The sequence below is a fragment of the Phoenix dactylifera genome, chromosome 4 (genome assembly GCF_009389715.1).
Source record: "Phoenix dactylifera cultivar Barhee BC4 chromosome 4, palm_55x_up_171113_PBpolish2nd_filt_p, whole genome shotgun sequence".
NCBI classification, from domain to species: Eukaryota; Viridiplantae; Streptophyta; class Magnoliopsida; order Arecales; family Arecaceae; genus Phoenix; species Phoenix dactylifera.
The window spans coordinates 18,134,443-18,154,327 of record NC_052395.1 but is presented as its reverse complement, the minus strand read 5'-3'; the positions used below and the strand labels follow the sequence as shown (position 1 = coordinate 18,154,327).

Below are 19,885 nucleotides of genomic sequence, written 5' to 3'. Positions count from 1 at the left end.
CGAGGGCGTGGGGCGCCGTGGTTCCTCGCCGGTGACGGGCTTCTGCGCCGATGTTGAGGCGTCGGGCTCCTCCTCTGGGGTGCCTCTTTTCGCCTTTTCTTCCCGAGCTTTAGAGGGGCCTCGGCGGCCTCCTTGTTCCGGTGGGCGGCTGCCTCCTCGGCGTCTGCATACTGGTTCGCCCGAGACAACAGCTCCGGGAAGCTCCGCGGCAGGCGTTTGTCCAGGGAGAAGGTGAGTCTGCCCTTCCGGAAGCCACGCTTCAGGGCTGAGAGAGCCACCTCCTGGCTCAGGTTCCGGACCTCCAATGTAGCCTTGTTGAAGCGGGTAAGGTAATCCCGCAGGCTTTCTCCCTCGTTTTGCCGGACATCAAAGAGGGAGTCGGAAACCAATCGCCGCCGGCTACTGACGGCGAAATGGCTGATGAAGAGGCGAGTGAACTGGTCAAAGGACTGGATAGAGTCAGCCTCCAGGCCGGCGAACCACGCCCTGGCTGGGCCACGGAGGGTCGCCGGGAAGGCCTTGCAGAGGAGGGGATCTGATGCTCCATGGAGGAGCATAAGAGTCCTGAAACTCTCCACGTGATCCCGCGGGTCCGCCGCCCCGTCATAGGGCTCGATCGCCGGCATTTTGAATCCCGGCGGATTTGGGGTCCGCAGGATCCTCGAGGCAAGCGCCGGTTGGGAGGAGATCTCCAAGTCGGCGAAGGGATCTTTAGAGTGGCCCTTTAGGACCTGGAGTTGTCGTGGAGATCGTCCACCCGCCGGTCCAGGGAGCGCGACCGGTGGGTGGGAGACAAGGAGCACCGAGAGGGGGACCGACTGGAGCGCGGGTTCCTTGAGGACTGGGGGGTCTGGGAACGCGCCCGGGCCCGCCTCTTGTACCCCGCGCAGCTTCGATGGGACGGTCCCGGCAGAATGGACCGTGCTCGAGAATCTTCCTCGCGCCGGCGCTCTTCCCCATGGGAGAGAAAGGAGCGCGGGTTAAGGAGGACAGGTGAGCGCTCAGGGAGCAGCGGCTCCTGGGCCCGCTGCGGCGCCCGAGACATCACACCCTGCAGGTTCTGCACTGCCTCCGCGAGGGTGCGGACCTGCTGGGCTAACTGGTCGAACTGAGCGGCTTCGACCATCTGAATCGGGGGTGGAACGGTTGAGTGTTGCTGAGAATGTGTTGGAGACGCAGCGGCCTCCCGGCCGGAGGCGCGAGAGGCCCCGCGACCGGAGGCATTGGAAGCTCCACGACCACCTCGCCGTGCCATTACGATCGCTCTGAGATCAGTGCCCTTCCTCTAGCGCCAACTGTTGCTGGTGGTCCAAACCGAGAACGATTGACACAGCGGTGTGAACGGGATTCCGTCTGAGTTGTCTTGGTTGGTGTTGGTTACGCTCCACCTTCCACCGGGAAACCTGCAAGCAAGCCTCGCACCACCACTGGGATAGTGGGGGCCCTCCGACGATCAAGTCAGAGGAGATTGGAGGAGGAGGAGAAATGATAATCGCAAGCAAGAGAGTGCTCTGGAAGATATTGCTTATCCCCCCACCCTTCTCCCCCCAGCCGCATATATACCTGGCTGGGGGGTCTCTCAGGGGGGTTTGTCATCGTGGGGCGCGATGGAGTGGCCACTGACATGGCCGTTACAGGGCGTCGTGGAGCAGCGCTGGGTACGGCCATGACAGGGCGTAGTGGAGTTCCGCTTTGTACGGCTGATACAGGAGATCGTGGAACAGCATCGGATACAGCCGTTGCAGGGAGTAGTGGAGCAGGAGGCCTCGGCGTGCCTCTGGGAAGCAGCCTGTCGTTATCAAGAGATCTCCGACTCGGGGTCGGAGTGCTGGATCAGGGGGCAGCCGACCCGGGGTCGGGCTGCGGTGCTGAGGATATCCGACTTGGGGTCGGATTGCTAGATTAAGGGGCAGCCGACTCGGGGTCGGGCCGCGAAGCCGAAGATGTCCGACTCGGGGTCGGATTGCTGGATCAAAGGACAGCCGACTCGAGGTCGGGCTGTGGAGCCGAAGATGTCCGACTCGGGGTCGGATTGCTGGACCAAAGGACAGCCGTAGTCTTCATGGGCGCGCGTGCCGGTCACGTGGAGCATGGCGGCTTAGTTCTCCCGTAACAGTCTTAAACCTGACTAGTCATTGGGTTTTTTTAGATTTTATATACTTCATGTGTTTATCATTTCAGCATTAAGGCATAGATATTAGATTTTTTTTTCGAAAAACTTATTCAAAAATGTGAAATTTTTTTTAAAAAATCGAATCCTATACCCCCAACCTAGATCAGACATTATCCTCAATATTTTTTTTCTTGAATATTATATTATTACTTTTATTTTATTTTATTTTATTTTATGTTGGAAGAAAATATGATGCATATGGAGGATAGAAGCACTTTACCTTAGTTGCATCAGTAATATGAGGATTCCTGTTAAAAAAATGCGACAAGAAAATGTGCAAAAATAACCTTATGAGAATTGGGTTACCTTCCTACAAGCGCTAAGTTTAACGTCTTCAGTCAGACACAGTACATCCTTAATCATCTCGATAAATAGGATCCATCAAATCAAAGGATTCAATCAACTGTCCATCTGCAACACACTCTATATAAGGTTTCAATCTTTGACCATTGACGTTCAGGATACGACCATCACTGATGTTTTGAATTTCTATTGCACCATGAGGAAAAACCTTTTTAACTAAAAAGGGACCATCCTACCTAGAGCAAAGTTTACCAGAGAAAAGACGCAATTTGGAATTGAATAGCCAAACCTTTTGATTAGGCTCGAAAGACTTACGGTTAATGTATTTGTCATAAAAAGCCTTAGTCCTTGCCTTGTATATTTTGGCATTTTCATACGCCTCATTGCGTAACTCTTCAAGCTCGTTGAGTTGAAGTTTCCAGTTAGAACCAGCTGCCGCCATATCAAAGTTAAACTTTTTAATAGCCCAAAAAGTTCTATGCTCAAGTTCTACCGGTAAGTGGCAAGCTTTTCCAAAAATCAGTCGGTAGGGAGACATGCCAATAGGAGTCTTATAGGCAGTACGGTAGGCCCAGAGAGAATCGTTTAACCTCTGAGACCAATCTTTTCTATCGGGGCGTATTGTTTTTTCTAAGATGTGTTTTATCTTCCTATTGGAAACTTCAACTTGCCCGCTTGTTTGGGGATGGTATGGGGTGGCAACTTTGTGGGTGATTGAATACTTGCGAACCAAAGCTTCAAAAGATCGGTTGCAGAAATGTGATCCCCCATCACTAATGATAGCTCGGGGTGTGCTAAAGCGACTAAATATATTTGTTTGTAAAAACTTAACCACAACCTTATGATCATTAGTCCTAGTGGCAACAGCTTCTACCCACTTTGAGACATAATCTACCCCGACAAGAATGTACTCAAAACCAAAAGAACGCGGGAAAGGGCCCATCAAAAATTTCTATAATTAAAATGAGGTTAAGTTGCATCATATCTCTACGGGTGATTGTACCCATTCGCTGACATCGCTCACAAGTCTGGCAAAAATTGTGAGCATCTTTGAACAATGAGGGCCAATAAAATCCACTTTGTAAGACTTTAGCTGCATTTTTTTACCCCTAAAATGTCCCCCGCAGGCTTGGGTATGAGAAAAATCAAGAATACTCTGAAATTCACATTCAGGCACACATCGACGGATTACTTGATCAGGACGGTACTTAAACAGATCGGGGTCATCCCAAAAGTAGAACTTAACTTGCGAAAAGAATCGATCCTTGTCCTGCTTGGACCAATGATCGAAAATTTATCCTACGGCAAAATAGTTCACTATGTTGGCAAACCATGGTGTTTTCACGTCTTGTACCTCAAACAATTGTTCATCTGGAAAGGAGTCATGAAGTGGTGAAATGTTATGAGGAGGCTCGAGAAGGATTCTAGACAAATGGTCTGTTACAACATTTGTGGTATCTTTCTTATCACGAATTTCTAGATTAAATTTCTGTAACAACAGGATCCATCGAATTAGGCGAGGCTTGGTGTCCTTCTTTGAAAGGAGGTACCGGAGAGCAGAATGATCAGTGAACACAATAACTTTGGACCCTAAGAGATAGGACCGAAACTTGTCCAAAGCAAATACCACAACTAGTAATTCTTTATCAGTAGTGGTGTAATTCAATTGTGCATCTAAGAGTGTCTTACTAGCGTAGTAGATGACGTGAGGTAACTTATTTAGTCGTTGCCCTAAAACCGCCCCAATGGCATAATCAGAAGCATCACACATAAGTTCAAATGAAAGGGTCCAATTGGGAGGTTGAATGACAGGTGCTGTAGACAACTTAGATCGGAGTTTTTCAAAGGCCTCTTTACATGCTTCATCAAAGACAAAGGATGGATCCTTGGCAAGGAGATTACACAAGGATCTAGAGATTTTGCTGAAGTCTTTAATGAAGCGACGGTAAAAACCAGCATGGCCTAGGAAAGAACGGATTTGTTTCACGGACTTGGATGGAGGGAGATTAGAAATAAGATCAACTTTCGCTTTATCTACCTCAATACCCCTTTTGGACACAATGTGTCCCAAGACTATACCCTCTTGAACCATGAAATGTCTCTTTTTCCAACTTAGCACTAGATTGGTCTCGTTACATCTTTTTAAAACCAGGGCTAAATTATTGAGACAATCATCGAATGAGGGGCCAAAAATTGAAAAATCATCCATGAATACTTCCAGAAATTTTTCTACCATGTCAAAAAAAATTGCCATTATACATCGTTGAAATGTCGCGGGCGCATTACATAATCCAAATGGCATTCTCCTATACGCAAATGACCCAAATGGACATGTAAAAGTGGTTTTTTCTTGATCATCGGGATACACGACCACTTGGTTATATCCAGAATAATCATCTAGAAAACAGTAGAAATTCTGACTGGCTAGCCTTTCCAATATTTGGTCAATAAAGGGCAAAGAAAAATGGTCCTTCCTAGTCATGGAGTTAAGCTTTCTATAGTCGATGCAAACACGCCAGCTAGTGGTCGTGCGTGTGGGCATCAATTCTCCTTCTGCATTTTCAACCACAGTAATGCCCGACTTCTTTGGTACTACTTGAGTCGGACTCACCCAGTTGCTATCAGGGATAGGATAAATGATTCCGACATCTAGCAACTTCACTACTTCTTTCTTGACCACCTCTTTCATATTAGGGTTGAGTCTCCTTTGCATTTCACGGGTCGGTTTTGCATCTTCTTCTAGGTGAATGCGATGCATGCAAATAGATGGGTCAATCCCCTTCAGATCAGTTACGGACCATCCAATTGCATGTTTGTGTTCTCCAAGCACACTCAAAAGTCGACTTTCTTGTTTGTCGGATAGGTCAGCCACGATGATTACAAGTAGGGTATCTTCTGGCCCTAGAAAAGCATACTTAAGGGTTACCGAAAGTGGCTTTAACTCAAGTTTGGGAGGGGACTCGATGGAAGGGGCATTGTGGTGCACTAGAAAGGGTAGGAAGAGGTTCATATCGGATTCGCCAAGGATGAGAATTCGTGGGAGACGGATTGTCAAGCAGGACATTGATTTCTTCTGTGGCCTTGTCTAGATCAAAGTTATCAATATCGAAATGGGCTAAGCATGCTTCTAGAGGGTCATCTGCCAGAATATAGGGAAGGGCTTCTTCTACAAGATCATCCATTTTGTCAACTAGGAAGCACTCATCTTCCCTTGCAAGTTGATCAGATGCATGGAATACATTTAGTTTGACTTTCATGTTCCCAAAAGATATATCCATCACCCCAGTTCTATAGTTAATACATGCATTGGCTGTAGCTAAGAAGGGACGACCAAGAATCATCGAAATCTGTTTCTTAAGGTTCGGCACAGGTTCCATATCAAGGACGATGAAATCAACTGGAAAATAAAATTTATCTACCTTGACTAGGACATCTTCAATTGTTCCTCGTGGTATTTTAACAGATCGATCAGCCAATTGCAGGGACACCGAAGTAGGCTTTAATTCACCTAATCCGAACTTCTCGTAGACTGAATAAAGAAGAAGATTAACACTTGCCCCTAAATCTAATAGTGCTCGATCAATAGAATTGTCTCCTACCACACAAGAGATGGTAAGGGCACCAGGATCTTTGAACTTAGGAGGAGTTTTGTGCTGGAGGATGGAGCTTACTTGTTCAGTTAAGAAAACCTTTTTAGGCACATGTGTTCGAAATTTTCGTTTTTGGGTACAAAGGTCTTTAAGAAATTTGGCATAGGATGAAACTTGTTTTATGGCATCAAGGAGAGGGAGGTTGATTTTGACTTGTTTGAAGACCTCCATTATTTCTTCCAATGAAGTTTATTTCATGCCAAAGGGAGAAGGTGCTTTCAGACATTGAGGGAAAAGGGCCTTTGGTGTAAAAGGTGTGGTCGATACTGGACTAGATGGTGACAAAGAAGAGTTTGGGTTCTCTTTAGGCACAATCAGACTTCTGTCTTCATTTTTCTTATGTTCTTTTTCTCCAACCTTATTGTCCACTACACGTCTACTTCTTAAGGTAGTCATGGCATTAGCTTGTTCATGATGAACATCATTTGGGTGAGTCTCTTGAGCCATGTACTGCCCTCTCGGGTTACTCACTAGTTGGCTTGGAAGCTTGCCTTCCTCTCTTATTTAGTGCACTCGCTAGCTACCCTAGCTGGATTTCTAATTTGGCAATAGACTGGGTATGGGAGTGCAACAATTGTGTATTGGCTTCGAGTCCTTGAAGGGCAGTTAAAATCTTTTGCTCAAAAGCCATATCTCTTTGGGGTGCTGGAGGAGGGACATGCTGAAATTGTGAATAGTGAGTAGGAGGACGGTTCGGATGAACATTCGGAAAGGGTTGAAAGTTTTGGGAATAAGGTTGGAAAGTATTGAAAGTCTGCTGCTTTCAAGAGAAATTCGGATGGTTGTGCCATCCCGGATTGTAAGTGGTAGAATATGGATCATTACCCGGTCGGGATTGTGTTTGAGCAGCATTTACTTGTTCTTGCACAAATTCAGAGAATTGAGCTGCCAAAGGGCACTCAAAAACAGGGTGAGACGGGCTAGAACAGAGAGCATACACTTGTGCTTGGGAAAAGGTTGGAAGCTGTTCTCTAGACATTAGCTGGTCCAATTTGCGAAACAATGCATCTACTTTGTCAGATAGACCTATAGACTGGCCAACTTCATATATGGTCCCTTTTCTTTGAAAATTCGGAGGTGCTTGACGAGCGGAGGCATGGTGGAGGAAATTTTCATTAAGGTTTTCAAACAACTGCCATGCCTCTTGCTCACTCTTAAGTATGAAAGTTCCCCCACAAGAAGCATCAACCATCTGACGGTTTCGTTCAGATAACCCGTCATAAAAGCATTGCACTAATTGCCATTTGGGTATTTGATGATGCGGGCATTTTCGGAGTAAGTCTCTAAATTTTTTCCAAGTTTCATGAAATTCTTTCCCGTCAAATTGGGAGAAGCTTGTGATCGCACACCTAAATTGGTTTGTTCTTCCTATGGAAAAATATTTCTTTAGAAATTCATATTGCATTTGGGCCCATGAAAGAATAGAATTGGCTTCTAATGAATGGAACCACTGCTTAGCTCTATCCTTAAGAGAAAAAGGGAATAACCTAAGTTTCAGAGCATCATCAGTGAAGTTCTGAATTTTGACAGTGGTGCAGATTTCAAGGAACTCATCTAAATGTTTGTATGGGTCTTCATTGTTGAGTCCATAAAAAGAGGGGAGCATTTGGATGACACTAGACTTAATTTCAAACTGTAAAACAACAGTGGTATCAGGTAGTCGAATATAAGATGGAGAGGTATAAATGGAAGGAGTAAAGTACTTCTTTAGTAGTTTGGGTTGTTCTTCAGCCATCTCGACAAATAGTGTAGATCCTATGGTTCTATAGGGCGGATTTCGGCTCGAAGGGCCCTAATAGAATGCTCTATTTCAGAATCAAAAGGTACTAATTTAGGAGATCTGGAACGACACCCTAGCATGCACTAATACTCTTCTGATCAGTCAAGTACAGTCCAGCATGCACTAAAAGAAAAGCACATCAAATTCTTGTATTTGCCCTAAAATCACTAGACAACTTCTAACTGGTTTGAAGAGGGCACCTAAGCCTCCAATCCGGTCTAATGAACTGAGTTGACTAGGTAAGCTCCCAGGTGAGTGGGGGGGGTCACGATGCGTTGCAAAGGTCCCACTTAAAAACCACTTGCCTCGAACAAATGAACTGTCTCCCTTATAGGGACAAAGCTTGTCTAGACATCAACTAAGCCACAGAGCGAAATTGGTGCAACTTTCAGTGATCTTCGTTCTATTGAGCTCGAATGTTCCTAGGGGCCAACGTCTAATTGATTTTAATTAAAGTGATAGCTATGTGAGAATTGATTCACCTAATTTGGGCAAAAATCTAGTGATGAAATCCAGTTCTTATCTTGTTGGGGTGATTGCCCTTACTATGTGCGGATTAATTGGTGTATGTGTATCAAGCATGCATTCACACTTTTACTGAAATTAAAATCAAACAATCACCACAAAATTTCAAGCTAATTTAGAATCAACAAGAAAAGTTTAGATGTTACCAAAGGAAATTTTCCCAGCAATTTTTTTTTATTTTTTTAGGCAAACCTCTACAGCATTTCTTTTCCAGCAGTTTTCTTTTTGATCGTCCCAGATTTTCTCTTCGATTCTTGATCAAATAGTACCAAGAAAAAATCAAAAATTAGTAAGAGAAAAAAAGAGATAAGAAAAGTAACAAAAATAGAAAATATTTTTATTTTATTTTAGATATATATTTTTTTGAAAGTTTTTTTTTATGAAGAGAAAAACAACTATGCTAGCAATCCCCGGCAACGACGCCAAAAATTGATAGTCAACTTTAAAGACCACGCAATAGCACGTATCTGGTAGGATAGTGATTACGGGTATCGATCCACAGAGATTGAGGTACAGTTGTTTTCTTAAAAATATTTTAAAAAAAGAGTTTGTGAAGAAAATTAAACTAAGAAATTTAATAAGGGATGCAATTAAAAATGATATGAATAAAAGAATCTAAGGCAAGGAATTCACCACTAACATAGGAACAAGAATTAATTGTATTTTAATTTATTCTTGAATTAATATACAAATTGGCTACAAGCCTAAAAGCATTTAAATAGAAATTCACAAAAGTAATTTAGGCATAATCCATCTTTAGTTAGCATGAAATGTCTACCCTAATCTAAGGTGGCAGCACATCGCATCTTCCTTACGCATGAATTATCTTATTTTTACTTCAATGATCATGAAAAACTTTTGTATAGACTTCATACTTGAAATCACAGAATTTAAGCATGAGGTAAAAGATATTTATTAAGAACAAGAATGTCTATACAATTCCAAGAACATGAAATTAAATAAACAAAAATCCGTCTTCCTTTGTTAGGGCTGCATCCAGCCCTAGAGAAGAGTTCAGCCTTCCATGGAGTCGTGGGTGACAGCAGCAGCGCAGAGGTTTTCCATCACGGCTACCTCCTTTCTCTCGTTGTCTTCTCCCTTCTCTGGTTTCCGTGGAGCTTCCCCACCACGTTTGATCAATGAGTTAGTGGATGCGAACCTTCGGTCAGAAGAATACCCTCTCTGGTTTCCATGTCGAGCCTTTTATAGACTGCATACCTCCCCCTCTCCTCCCCTGTTCCAAGTCGAGATAAGGATGGATCGAAGCAGGATGAGGCTGAAAGTTTGGATGAACTTGGATGTTGGGAGATTCCATGGGATCATGCGGAGGATTTGGCTCTGTTTGGATGTCGTGAATGCAGGGGAGTGCGGAAGGGAGACGCGTGGAAGAGGATGGAGCGCTGGAAGGGAACGATTTGTGGGAGAAGGGACTCCGGAATGCGGAAGGGATGAAGCTGGGACGCTGAGATGTGAATGGATGTGGTCGGCTGGGATCAAACGTGGATGAGAGAACTTTGTTCTGTTCTTTGGACATGAGAGGGAAGAGTGACGTGGAAGCTTGATCTTTAAGCACTTAAAGGATGACGTGGACATGGGGTGGACAGGAGAATTGGGACGGACGCGTGAACTCAGGATGTTCAAATTAGAAAGTTTGGACACGTGGAGAAAATCAGAGAGAACGTGAAAAGGAAAGAAATTGATGGGGTTTAGGTATCATCCAATTGAGTTTGACTCGACCTGCATTCATTAGGCTCAATTAATAAATAATTAAATCAAACTCGAATTAATTTATTAAAATGCAATGATGAGGGTAACACATCTTTTATGGTTAAATTTACAGAATATGTGAATTAAAATAATGATAAGTGCTACGAAAAAGAGGCTAATTTATGTATTATTTAGCACTTATCAGGTTGGCTTTATAAATCCTATCTTTTTCTATTTGGGGCTACTACTGATGTTATTCCGAGCTTTTTCATGTTCCTTATTCTCAATTATTGCCAATGTTAGTTTAGGTTTTCACCTCTTACAAAATCGTTATATGAAGTTCAGATTGTCTCTACGTATTGATCCCTCCTGAAATCTTCACCATACAAGACCATAACGTCCCAATTGGTGGTGCAACTCCTACAGCTCTATTCACATATTGCACCCCATTATGACATTAATGTTACCTAATCACTCTAGTTTCCAGGATTTCTGGAGTCTTAACACCCTAAGCACTTTGGTACAGCAAAGTAGTGCTCAATTCTTCTTGGCATTTTGAAAACGGTATCATACTCGCACCAGTCAGACTTACCCATTTTTAACACAATTTTTTGGAGCATCATATCAGAAGATTCTTTCGTGCAGCTATGGCATTTTAAGTCTCACTGTTATATGTCAACTTAATGCACCAACTACTTATTGCACAAGTATTGTACTTCTTTGTTTCATTTATGTAACAGGTGCTACTTTTTTAATATAAGTGCCATATAGTAGTCAGTGATACACGTATCTGAAGACATATGCATGAACATCTGTACCTATTATGCGTACACAAACATGGTGATTGTATGTCTTATATGCAAGTATCCCCATCTTTGGGACAACAAATGCTGCAACACTTGCCACCATGCCAGGTGTCTTGGGAGCACTGAAGAATTTTAAGGTTTCACAGTAGGTGCACCAACATCAACATAAATAAATAAAAGGGTTTTTTGCATGAATACCCTCCTAAATATTGGATTTTGTATGAATACCCTTCCAAAATTGATATTTGTATGTATACCCTCGTAAAACACTTGTTTTGCCATTCTATCCTTTTTTTATTTTTGTTTTTGCATATGTACCCATGATATCTAACGACGTTAAAAAATTAACAGTTTCAAATTAAAATGACTAAAATACCCTTAATGAGTAGACATGCAAATAGATCGTGAACCCGATAGAGAAAGAAGACAGGAATAATAGCGTAATTTTAAAATTTTATTTTATTTTTAATCAATATAAATATGATTTTTCTTAACACTGTTAGAACAATTGTTATATTACGGGCATTTGTACAATAACAAAATTTTACGAGGGTATACATGCAAAATCAATTTTGGAAGGATATTGATGCAAAATTTGATATTTAGAAGGGTATCCATGCAAAAAACCCTAAATAAAAAAAAGGATATTGGAAGTGAGTCATTGTAGTAAATCTTTTTTAATACAGCCTATTGATAATATTTATTGTGTACCTTCCAATTCATGTTTAAGTGGTAAGAAAGTGGATCTCCTTGCCCAAGCCTTTATTCAGGGCCAGCCCGAGCCCTAGGCGACCGAGGCGGTCGCCTAAGGCCTCAGGCCAATGGAAGGCCTCCGGGAGCAAAAGCTGGCTACGAGTCTTCCCCCTTGATGGAAGGGAGGTGGAGGGTTTCCTGGCCTGCAGAGGGGCAGTTGGGGAAGTTGGGGACAGTAGTTTTGTTTTGGGTGGAGAGAGAGAGAGAGAGAGGAGGGATTTGGTTGGCTTGATACACGCCTGAAGCCACTCTTATCTTTCATCCCTTCTCTTTTTTAGTTTTGGTCTTGGTTTTCCTTCCCTCACAAGTCATTACTCTTGATCCAGCTGGGCCATCAGGAAGAAAGATAGGGGGATTGGAGATGGACTTCTTGGAGGGTGGAGATTCTTTTAATTTTCTCCTCTCGGTTTCTTCTCCCCTCTTGGGTGGTAGAGAGAGAAAAGGAGGGAGGGGGTTGAATGGCTGCTGTGCCGTGATGTTGCAGTTGCAGCTTCGGTGCTCACTTGAAGGGGGAGATGGTCTTTAGCAAAAGAAAAGGAGGGTAGAGAAAGAGAAGGAGGGAGGGGGGGTTAATGGTTGCTGTGCCGTGATGTTGCAGTGGCTGCTTGGGTACTCACTTGAAGGGGAGATGGTGGGATGGGACTTTTATTAATTAGATGAAGTGAATTTCCCATAATGACCCTACTTTCTCTTATAGAGAGGTCCCTTTCTGGACAAATTCTTTGACCGTGAAGCGCCATGGGATGACCTTTTCCTATTCTGCTCTTGCTTCACATGGTAAACAGTATTGCCAAGAACAGTTTCATGGGCCCTTTTTTTTTAAGTATTTTTTTTTTAATATTTTCATTCAAGAATTATATTGAACTGAAGAGGCTTTTTGTCTACCTTTATTAGATTCATGGATCTTTGTTGAAATAGTATACTTGACTGCAATCTATTTCCATAACATTTTTTTAAATATTTTATATTTATTAAAAAAAATATTATTTAAAAAAGAGAGGCCTCATTTACTGAATTCGCCTTAGGTCCCCAGATGTATTGGGCCGCCCTTGCCTTTATTGGTCCAGAACGCTTTAGGATACTATTTACAAGTATAGGGAAATAAAGCTGAAGATACGCAAGTTGTATGTCATCGCTTAATTATTTATACCATAAATATATCTATTCATGATAAACAAGAGTTATTCATAATAAATACTTCCTCGTGAAACCATGATTTCCCACCCTTGCCTTGGCCTTTGATAAATTCATGGGCCAGTAGAAACCGACCAATGTAAGGCACCTATTGATAAAGGCACTTTTGTTCAAGGAGATAGACTTAATCAAACGCTTCCTCATTCAAGGGCAAGGGTGCTATTAGTGCCTTTGTAAAATCTACAAAGCAAGCTTGAGGTCTTAAAATCAGATAGCTGTATGATTCGTTGCTCCCTATCTCTGAGTGGTAAAATTCACTTTATTCACTTCAGTAACATGTTGGTTATATGGAAAATTTGAGGTTGCTTTTCTGTTCTACCTAAAAGTTTCATGAAAGCATACAAGGAAAACATCCAGGTCAAGGCCTTTATTCCCCAGCATCCCGAACACAAATCTCCTTACATTGTTGTCGATAGTTAAGGATATATTTCATTAGATAACACTTGCATTTCATGGTCCAAAATTAACATCCAAAGGCAAAACGAAAAAAAAAAAAAATCTTTCACATGTGAATTTGATTGCTATCCTTCAAGTTGGTCTATCAGCATCGCAAGATAAAAGGCTGCAAGCCTGCAAGTTTGTTTGAAGTCTTTCTGGTAGTTGATATGATGTGGGTCAACTGGTAAGATGAGTCGAGTTCTGGATGTCATTTCTATTCTACTGATTGTGGCTTTCTGGTCTTATTTGTTGTGATTCACATGGCAGGAGGCCCCATTCTACACCTTTCTGGGGCATCAGCTTCGTTTCTAAGAGGAGACCATGGTTCTGTTGCACAAATAATGCCTTTGTTGAACAGGCACAGCAAGGTGTGGCCTAGAAGCTCGGTGGTCTGTAAAGCATCCAAGAGTTTCTTTAGCTATCCACAAATGACCAGTAAGCCCAAGTGGTGGTGGAGGACCTTAGCTTGTATTCCGTATCTCCTGCCTCTCCACTACGTATGGTTTTATGCTGATACAGTGTACCAACTCCACCACATCCTTGAAGACTTTGAGTTCCTAACAAGCCCTTTCCTTGATACCATAGCGCTGTTGCCCAACTGGTTCATGATGGTGGTTCTGTATGTAGCTTACCTTGGGGTGGTGAAGAGGAAGGAGTGGCCACACTTCTTGCGGTTTCATGTCACAATGGCATTGCTCCTAGACACAGCCCTTCAGGCCATGGCTATTGCATGTGGTTGGATGCCGAATGCTGTATACCGTGGTATGCTTGGGACGTATTTCTGGGCTACAGTTGCATATGTACAGATGTATACGGTGCTTGAATGTATGAGGTGCGCGCTTGCAGGCAAGTATGCGGACGTCCCGTTTGTGTCCGATGCGGCATATTTTCATACGGATTTGCTTTTGTTTGGATTATAGCATGTTTTTTTTTTTAATTATTTCTTGTCTCGAGACAGTAATAGTTGAAGATATCCTATTTGTGTCCTGCAGACATGTTTCCATTTGGATTATAGCCTTCCTTCTTGTCTCTAGATAGTGATACTTGATTAATGTCATGGGAAGTATTTAAGGAACAAAAAATTCTAATGATGCAGTGAGAGTTGAGTATGAGGTCCAATTTGGGTTGAATGAGCTTTACAAGGACAAGCCTTATCGGGCTAAAAATATTGATTGGAACAATCGTAGAAGTGCTTATTTTGTTTACTCATATATTGAGGGACTTGATGTGCTTATTTGGTTATCGGGCTAAAAAAATTGAATGGATGCATTCGTTTCATGTAATCTTAAATATTCAAATTTATGGATTAATTTTGCTCTCTGGGAGAGAATAAAATTGACTGCAAACTCTCTGTCTGGGTCTGTGCTTGTTTCACTCTTCGTCTAAAATTTTGCTGATTTTCTTGAAGATGTGCTAAAAGTAATTGATGGCTTTCCCTAAGACTGAGCTCTCTTGCAATCAGGAGAGCTATTTTCGATTTAAACATCCAAAGTGGAGGTGAATTGAATCAATACAGCATATTCACTAACTCGGTGTTAAATTCTTGCACTAGGTGCATGCAAAAGACTGATACATTATGATTAAGTTTCATATTGTGGACATTCCCAAGCTGCGACTGAAGAGAGCATTGCAGTAACTTGGCTTTTTGTTGATTCCTTTGCAGGCCTTTAATTAGTAATGCATAATCTCAATCAATCAGCCTTCCTGTCTTAAAGTGAAATATTGATAGATTCCGTTGAAACATTTCATTCATCTCTTCCCGCATGGTGTTGGAATGACCTATACTATGCAACTCTTTTTTGGAATCTGCTGATCAGTGTCCGTTACACATCGCCAAGATTATTTTGTTGGTTTGCTCTTGTTTTAAGCAGCAAAGGTAGACATTGAGGAGCATCGAGTCCACAGTTTCTTTCGTGTCTTGGTCAAATGTAAACTAGTATCTCGCTCGTCAACGGTGAACTAATCTTGGCATATGGTGGGACTGGACTAGTTGTCTATAGAATATGGCTCGAATTGTGCCGAGGAAATCTTTGGCTTTCTGGAAATCGGGTGCTTACCAATATTTGCATTACTAAACATACAGGGAGCCATTGCCTGCAGAATATATTTTGCACCGCAAAAAATTGGACAATCTCGATGGTTGCCATATCATTCAATCATAGAAACGGACTGCTATCAAGTAGGACCCGCAGTTGCATACTATACATGGAGGTGCTTAACATTTGAATGTTGAACAGCCGTGGCGGCTATTGAGATTGTACAGCTTTTTACGTTGCAAAACATGCATGCAGAAGATCTTATCTTATCTTATCATGCCGGCTAATTTGACAAGTATGAGCAAGCCTCCACGAAACTGATCTGCAGGGACTAGTTTGTCAATTGGAAGATGGTCTCGGCAAACTGACTGCCGGCACCAGTTGAAACTTGTTTTGTTTTACGAAATATGAACCCGGAGTCTCGGTAACCATCCTCGGGGACTTGTATCTACCTCTGACGCCATGTCGGGACTAGTTGAAATACATGAACTAGTCTCGGTAAAGGAATTGCCGGAAGTAGTTGAGACCTGTCTCTAGCCGGGCCTAGGTCGGGTTTAGGTTGAGGCACGTAGACTACGGGCCGGGCCAGGTCGGCGGCATCCCCGTTTCTTTCTTTTCCCTCCCAACTCTTTCGAGAGGTTTCTTCTGGAAAGTAGAGGAAGACTGGAAGAGGGGAGGGCACGGCGGAAGGGGAGAGGAAGAAAGAGGCGCAGTTACTGTAATTTTCTTAACCTTCTCTTTTCTTTTCTTTCTTTTTTTTCTTGTTTTCTGTTTTCCGTTTCAGAAATTTTCGATATCTACTGCGCTTCTTCAAGAATTTGGGTTATATTTGTGTGTGTGTTGTTAGGGTTTTTGAAGGAACGAAGATTTTGTTCTTATTTATTCATGTCATCTGCTGTGAAGTTTCGGCTAATTGTAATGTTATGGCATTAATTCTGTAAATTCCTTAATAGGTTGCTTAATTGATTCACGGAACCTTCAGATTTATCGTGGATTGGGTGAAATCCGATAGTAATTGGCAGGTTCTAGGGTTTCTTTTATTTTGAAAAATATTTTTATTTTATTTTATCGTACGGTTGGCTAAAGAAATTATCGTACGGTTGGCTTTGAATGGTGGATATCGTCCTATATTTAGTTATCGAAGATTTTGTGGTCTTTTTCTTTAACATGTTGGTTTCGGTGTAATCTTTACAATAATCTCTTTTGCCGGTGAGAAATGGAGTTGGATAGTACATAATTTACAACTGATTCCTAAGGGCGCGCGCGAGAGAGAAGCAAATTTTACTTTTCCCCCCTCGAAACCTATATACTGAACTTCTTCCATCTTCGTTTGAGAACTTGCTTGCCAATTGCGCATTCTATGCCGCAATTTTAACTTTAGATCATCGCTAACTTCGTTGTAAAAGACCTCTCCAGCTTGAGAGTTTAAGATTACCTGGTTGGATATAAGGACTCGACAGACGTTTGCTCTTTTGCTTCACTGCCTTCTTGGTGGGTTTTTTTTGTTTGATCGACCCTTTGAAGGTAAGGAACTCTGTTCTGACCTATATCTGTGTAGGTTGGGTTCAGTATGGATCAGGTAGATCATCTTAAGGGCTGCACTGACGTTGGCCTCTCTAAAGATGGTATGAGGAACTCTGGAGGAGCCAACAAATGGAGTGGAACAGCATATGAAGAAAAGAAAGCTGCCGTTCAAGCTGAAGTGGCTAGAGTCAACCAACTTCCTTCCAATAGCAGCTATGCAGTACATCGCATGCGGGTGCTGAACAAACTTTTACATCTTATGTCCATTCAAGTGAGAACTTCTTCTTCAGTTAAGCTTTGTCTTTTATTTGATCAATTTGTCATGCTTTCCTGCTTTTACATAACTTAAATACAGCTGTTGTGATGCTTGCTTGTATCTATTGTTTAGATATGGTATTACTTGGACATGATTGCTGGCTTGATTCTGTCACTTGTTTGCATCTCAAATAAGCTTTGGAATAATCGATGATTTGAAGTATAAACTATAAACCACTATTAGGATATTTAAACGTCTCAACTTAAGTATTTGAGTACGTGACATGTTCTGCAGCTTAGGAAGACATTCTGGATTTATATATGAAATTTGGATGTTGAAACATCTTTTGCTCTATTTTGGATCCATATTGTTTCATTTTTCTACATAATATTCACCAAAACATGTGAAACCAAAATCCGATGTTTTTTGGACCAAAACCATTAACATGATCACAGATTAATTTCAGTAGGTCTGCATGAAGTTATTTCAGACTGTAGGCTAACTATTACTGCCTAAACATGAAATTTTAACCTTGATTGGTCTATAGCATATGAAAAATGGTTTCTGTATGCAAAGGAGTGGAATATGTTGTTTTGTTGAAGTTGGTCTAAATTTTACTTGACAAAAATTTAGCATATTACATATTGTTAATACATGCCCACGGTCAGTCATGTTAGTTGAAAGGAGCCCGGTATTGCTCTTGCATTCTTTTCCTATTTGCAACCCTTAAATTCATGCGGCATTCCAATGTGGTCTTTTACATAGCATATGCAGGTTTCCTGATTTCATGTACAGTTGTAACTGTTACCTTATTATGTTGATCCATGAATATCAAAACATAAAATTTCAACAATCTTACTGCACCATATCATGAAATAGGTTAATGGAATTGGGGGAAGAAGTTTCTGGCCTTTATAGTAGTTTAGGTATAAGATTGAATATTTCTAAGATACGGGAATGATTAGAAATACTTGTATATGAGGTAAATTAATGCAATAATGGAAAAACTTTGACCATGATTAATTATTAGTTGAACTATTGAAGCATAATGTTTCAGTTGTTAACTTGTTGAATGACTGAAACACAAAGCGACAACTATTGGGCATTTCTTGTGGACTATTTAGCAAGTAGTAGCATGAAATGAAAATATAGCCTGGCCTACTTTAGTATGTTATATCCATGTCCACACATAATCTTGTTCGAAAAATCAGCATTTTTGACTTGTTCATGTCATTGCTTATGCAACATATATTTTGACCCACAAATTGATTTCTCCCCTCCTACCGTGCAAATTAATTTGACATTTAGAATTCCTCACCCCCCCCCCCCCAAATTATTAATTGTCAGATATTTTTACCCACCTATTAAAGCAACATATTCTACTTTATTGACAAGGAGATGTCAATATTTGGTATATTTTTGGAATTCTTTATTATTAGCATTCTTATTCTAAATTAGTCCTTTGTTGGACATCTATAGGACTTTCTTCCACGCCAAAGTGGTCTAATGTCTGAAGCTATCAATATACAAGAACTGAAATGTGAAAAAAAAAAATCCACTTTGCTTTTTCACGACATAATAATACATCAAAATAAGTTTTAAGTTTGCTGCCTAGAAGCAGAATTTACTATCTTTTTTCTCCTTTAGACTCGCTATAGTTATGTTAACTGAAGTTCCAAATGGATTCTTTATAATCTCAAGTAGTTGCCTTCATTCTTTTGGGGTTATTTCTTGGAATTCTGAACCAGTTTTTGGAGAATCAAACATGCATGCTTCTGAGATAAAATTCTTGGAACTTGATATTTCTCTAGCATTTAGAATGTTGGTGTAACTAGGACAGGAAGGATCAAAGTGCTTCAAACTTTTTGACAACCCATGGGTATTAAGCGGGAATTAAGACGGTGCATTTAGCCTCCTTAGTTACCATTACTGGCTACTATTGTAGTTGTTTTCAGAGGTGATTCTTTATAAACACAAACTGCTGCCGCCGATGTATAGACATGCTATATTGGGAGTTCAAAGAGTAAAGTTTGATGCATCCATTTCTTGGTTGTATCTGATGCCTCTCTTTTCTTGTACCCTTTTCTTCTTTACAGATGACTGCCTCTCAGGAAGAGGAGTTGGAACTTCTTTTTGCAAGCCTTTCTCTGTGAAAATAATGAGGAAGAGCATCATATCTACGCACTGGTAAGTTCTAACCCGGTTATCTGCATTAGTCTCTAGTGGTAGTCTCATCTTATTTTGAAAGAAGTGATATGATAGGGCTGCAAATAGTGTTCACCATTGTAAATAATTCCTACTGATTGCCGATTTTTGTATCTTACCGGTTGTTATTTCAATGCTTGATCTCTCCAAAATTATTGACAAATTATGCAACTTGCTTAAAGCGACTCCCTGCAATTTCTTAATGTTAAATCTTGGTTTGCTCCTTGACCCTCCTCCAGGTGTATGGAACTTGATTGTCCTGTGAGAATTTTAAAATTGTGGTTCTATGACCGCTATAAAAAATAGCACTACATTTAAATGGTGATTGTTTTCTTCTGCAGATGGGAAATAGCTTTCTTTTCTCACCATGAGAGGATGGAAGATACTGTAACATATGAGAGCGCGTATATGGTGTGCCCAGCATGGAATGCCTGTGCTTGCGGTGTTTTGTGATGCTTTTCCTTCTCTGTATAGAGTTCAGCGAGCGGTAAACTGTTTTGTGCTCATACAACAACAAAAATATGCTTATTTCTCA

At 41.4% G+C, this 19,885-nt stretch overlaps 2 protein-coding genes across 3 annotated transcripts in view; both read left to right on the top strand.

The window, feature by feature from the left end:
- Positions 1-14,563, top strand: part of LOC103719334 (protein TIC 20-I, chloroplastic-like) — a 41,063-nt gene extending 26,500 nt beyond the window's left edge. For both annotated transcript variants that reach the window (XM_026809346.2, XM_026809345.2), the window contains exon 3: positions 13,597-14,563. In XM_026809346.2, the coding sequence (XP_026665147.2) occupies positions 13,597-14,249 (653 nt within the window). In that variant the 3' untranslated portion in view covers positions 14,250-14,563. The remainder of the gene's footprint in view (positions 1-13,596) is intronic.
- Positions 14,564-15,949: 1,386 nt separating this feature from the next.
- LOC103719333 lies at positions 15,950-19,570 on the top strand. The gene is made up of 3 exons (XM_026809343.2): positions 15,950-16,083; positions 16,924-17,160; positions 19,242-19,570. The coding sequence occupies exons 2-3, from the start codon at positions 16,936-16,938 to the stop codon at positions 19,296-19,298; spliced, it is 282 nt and encodes a 93-aa protein (XP_026665144.2). The 5' UTR covers positions 15,950-16,083; positions 16,924-16,935; the 3' UTR covers positions 19,299-19,570.
- The last annotated feature ends 315 nt before the right edge of the window (positions 19,571-19,885 follow it).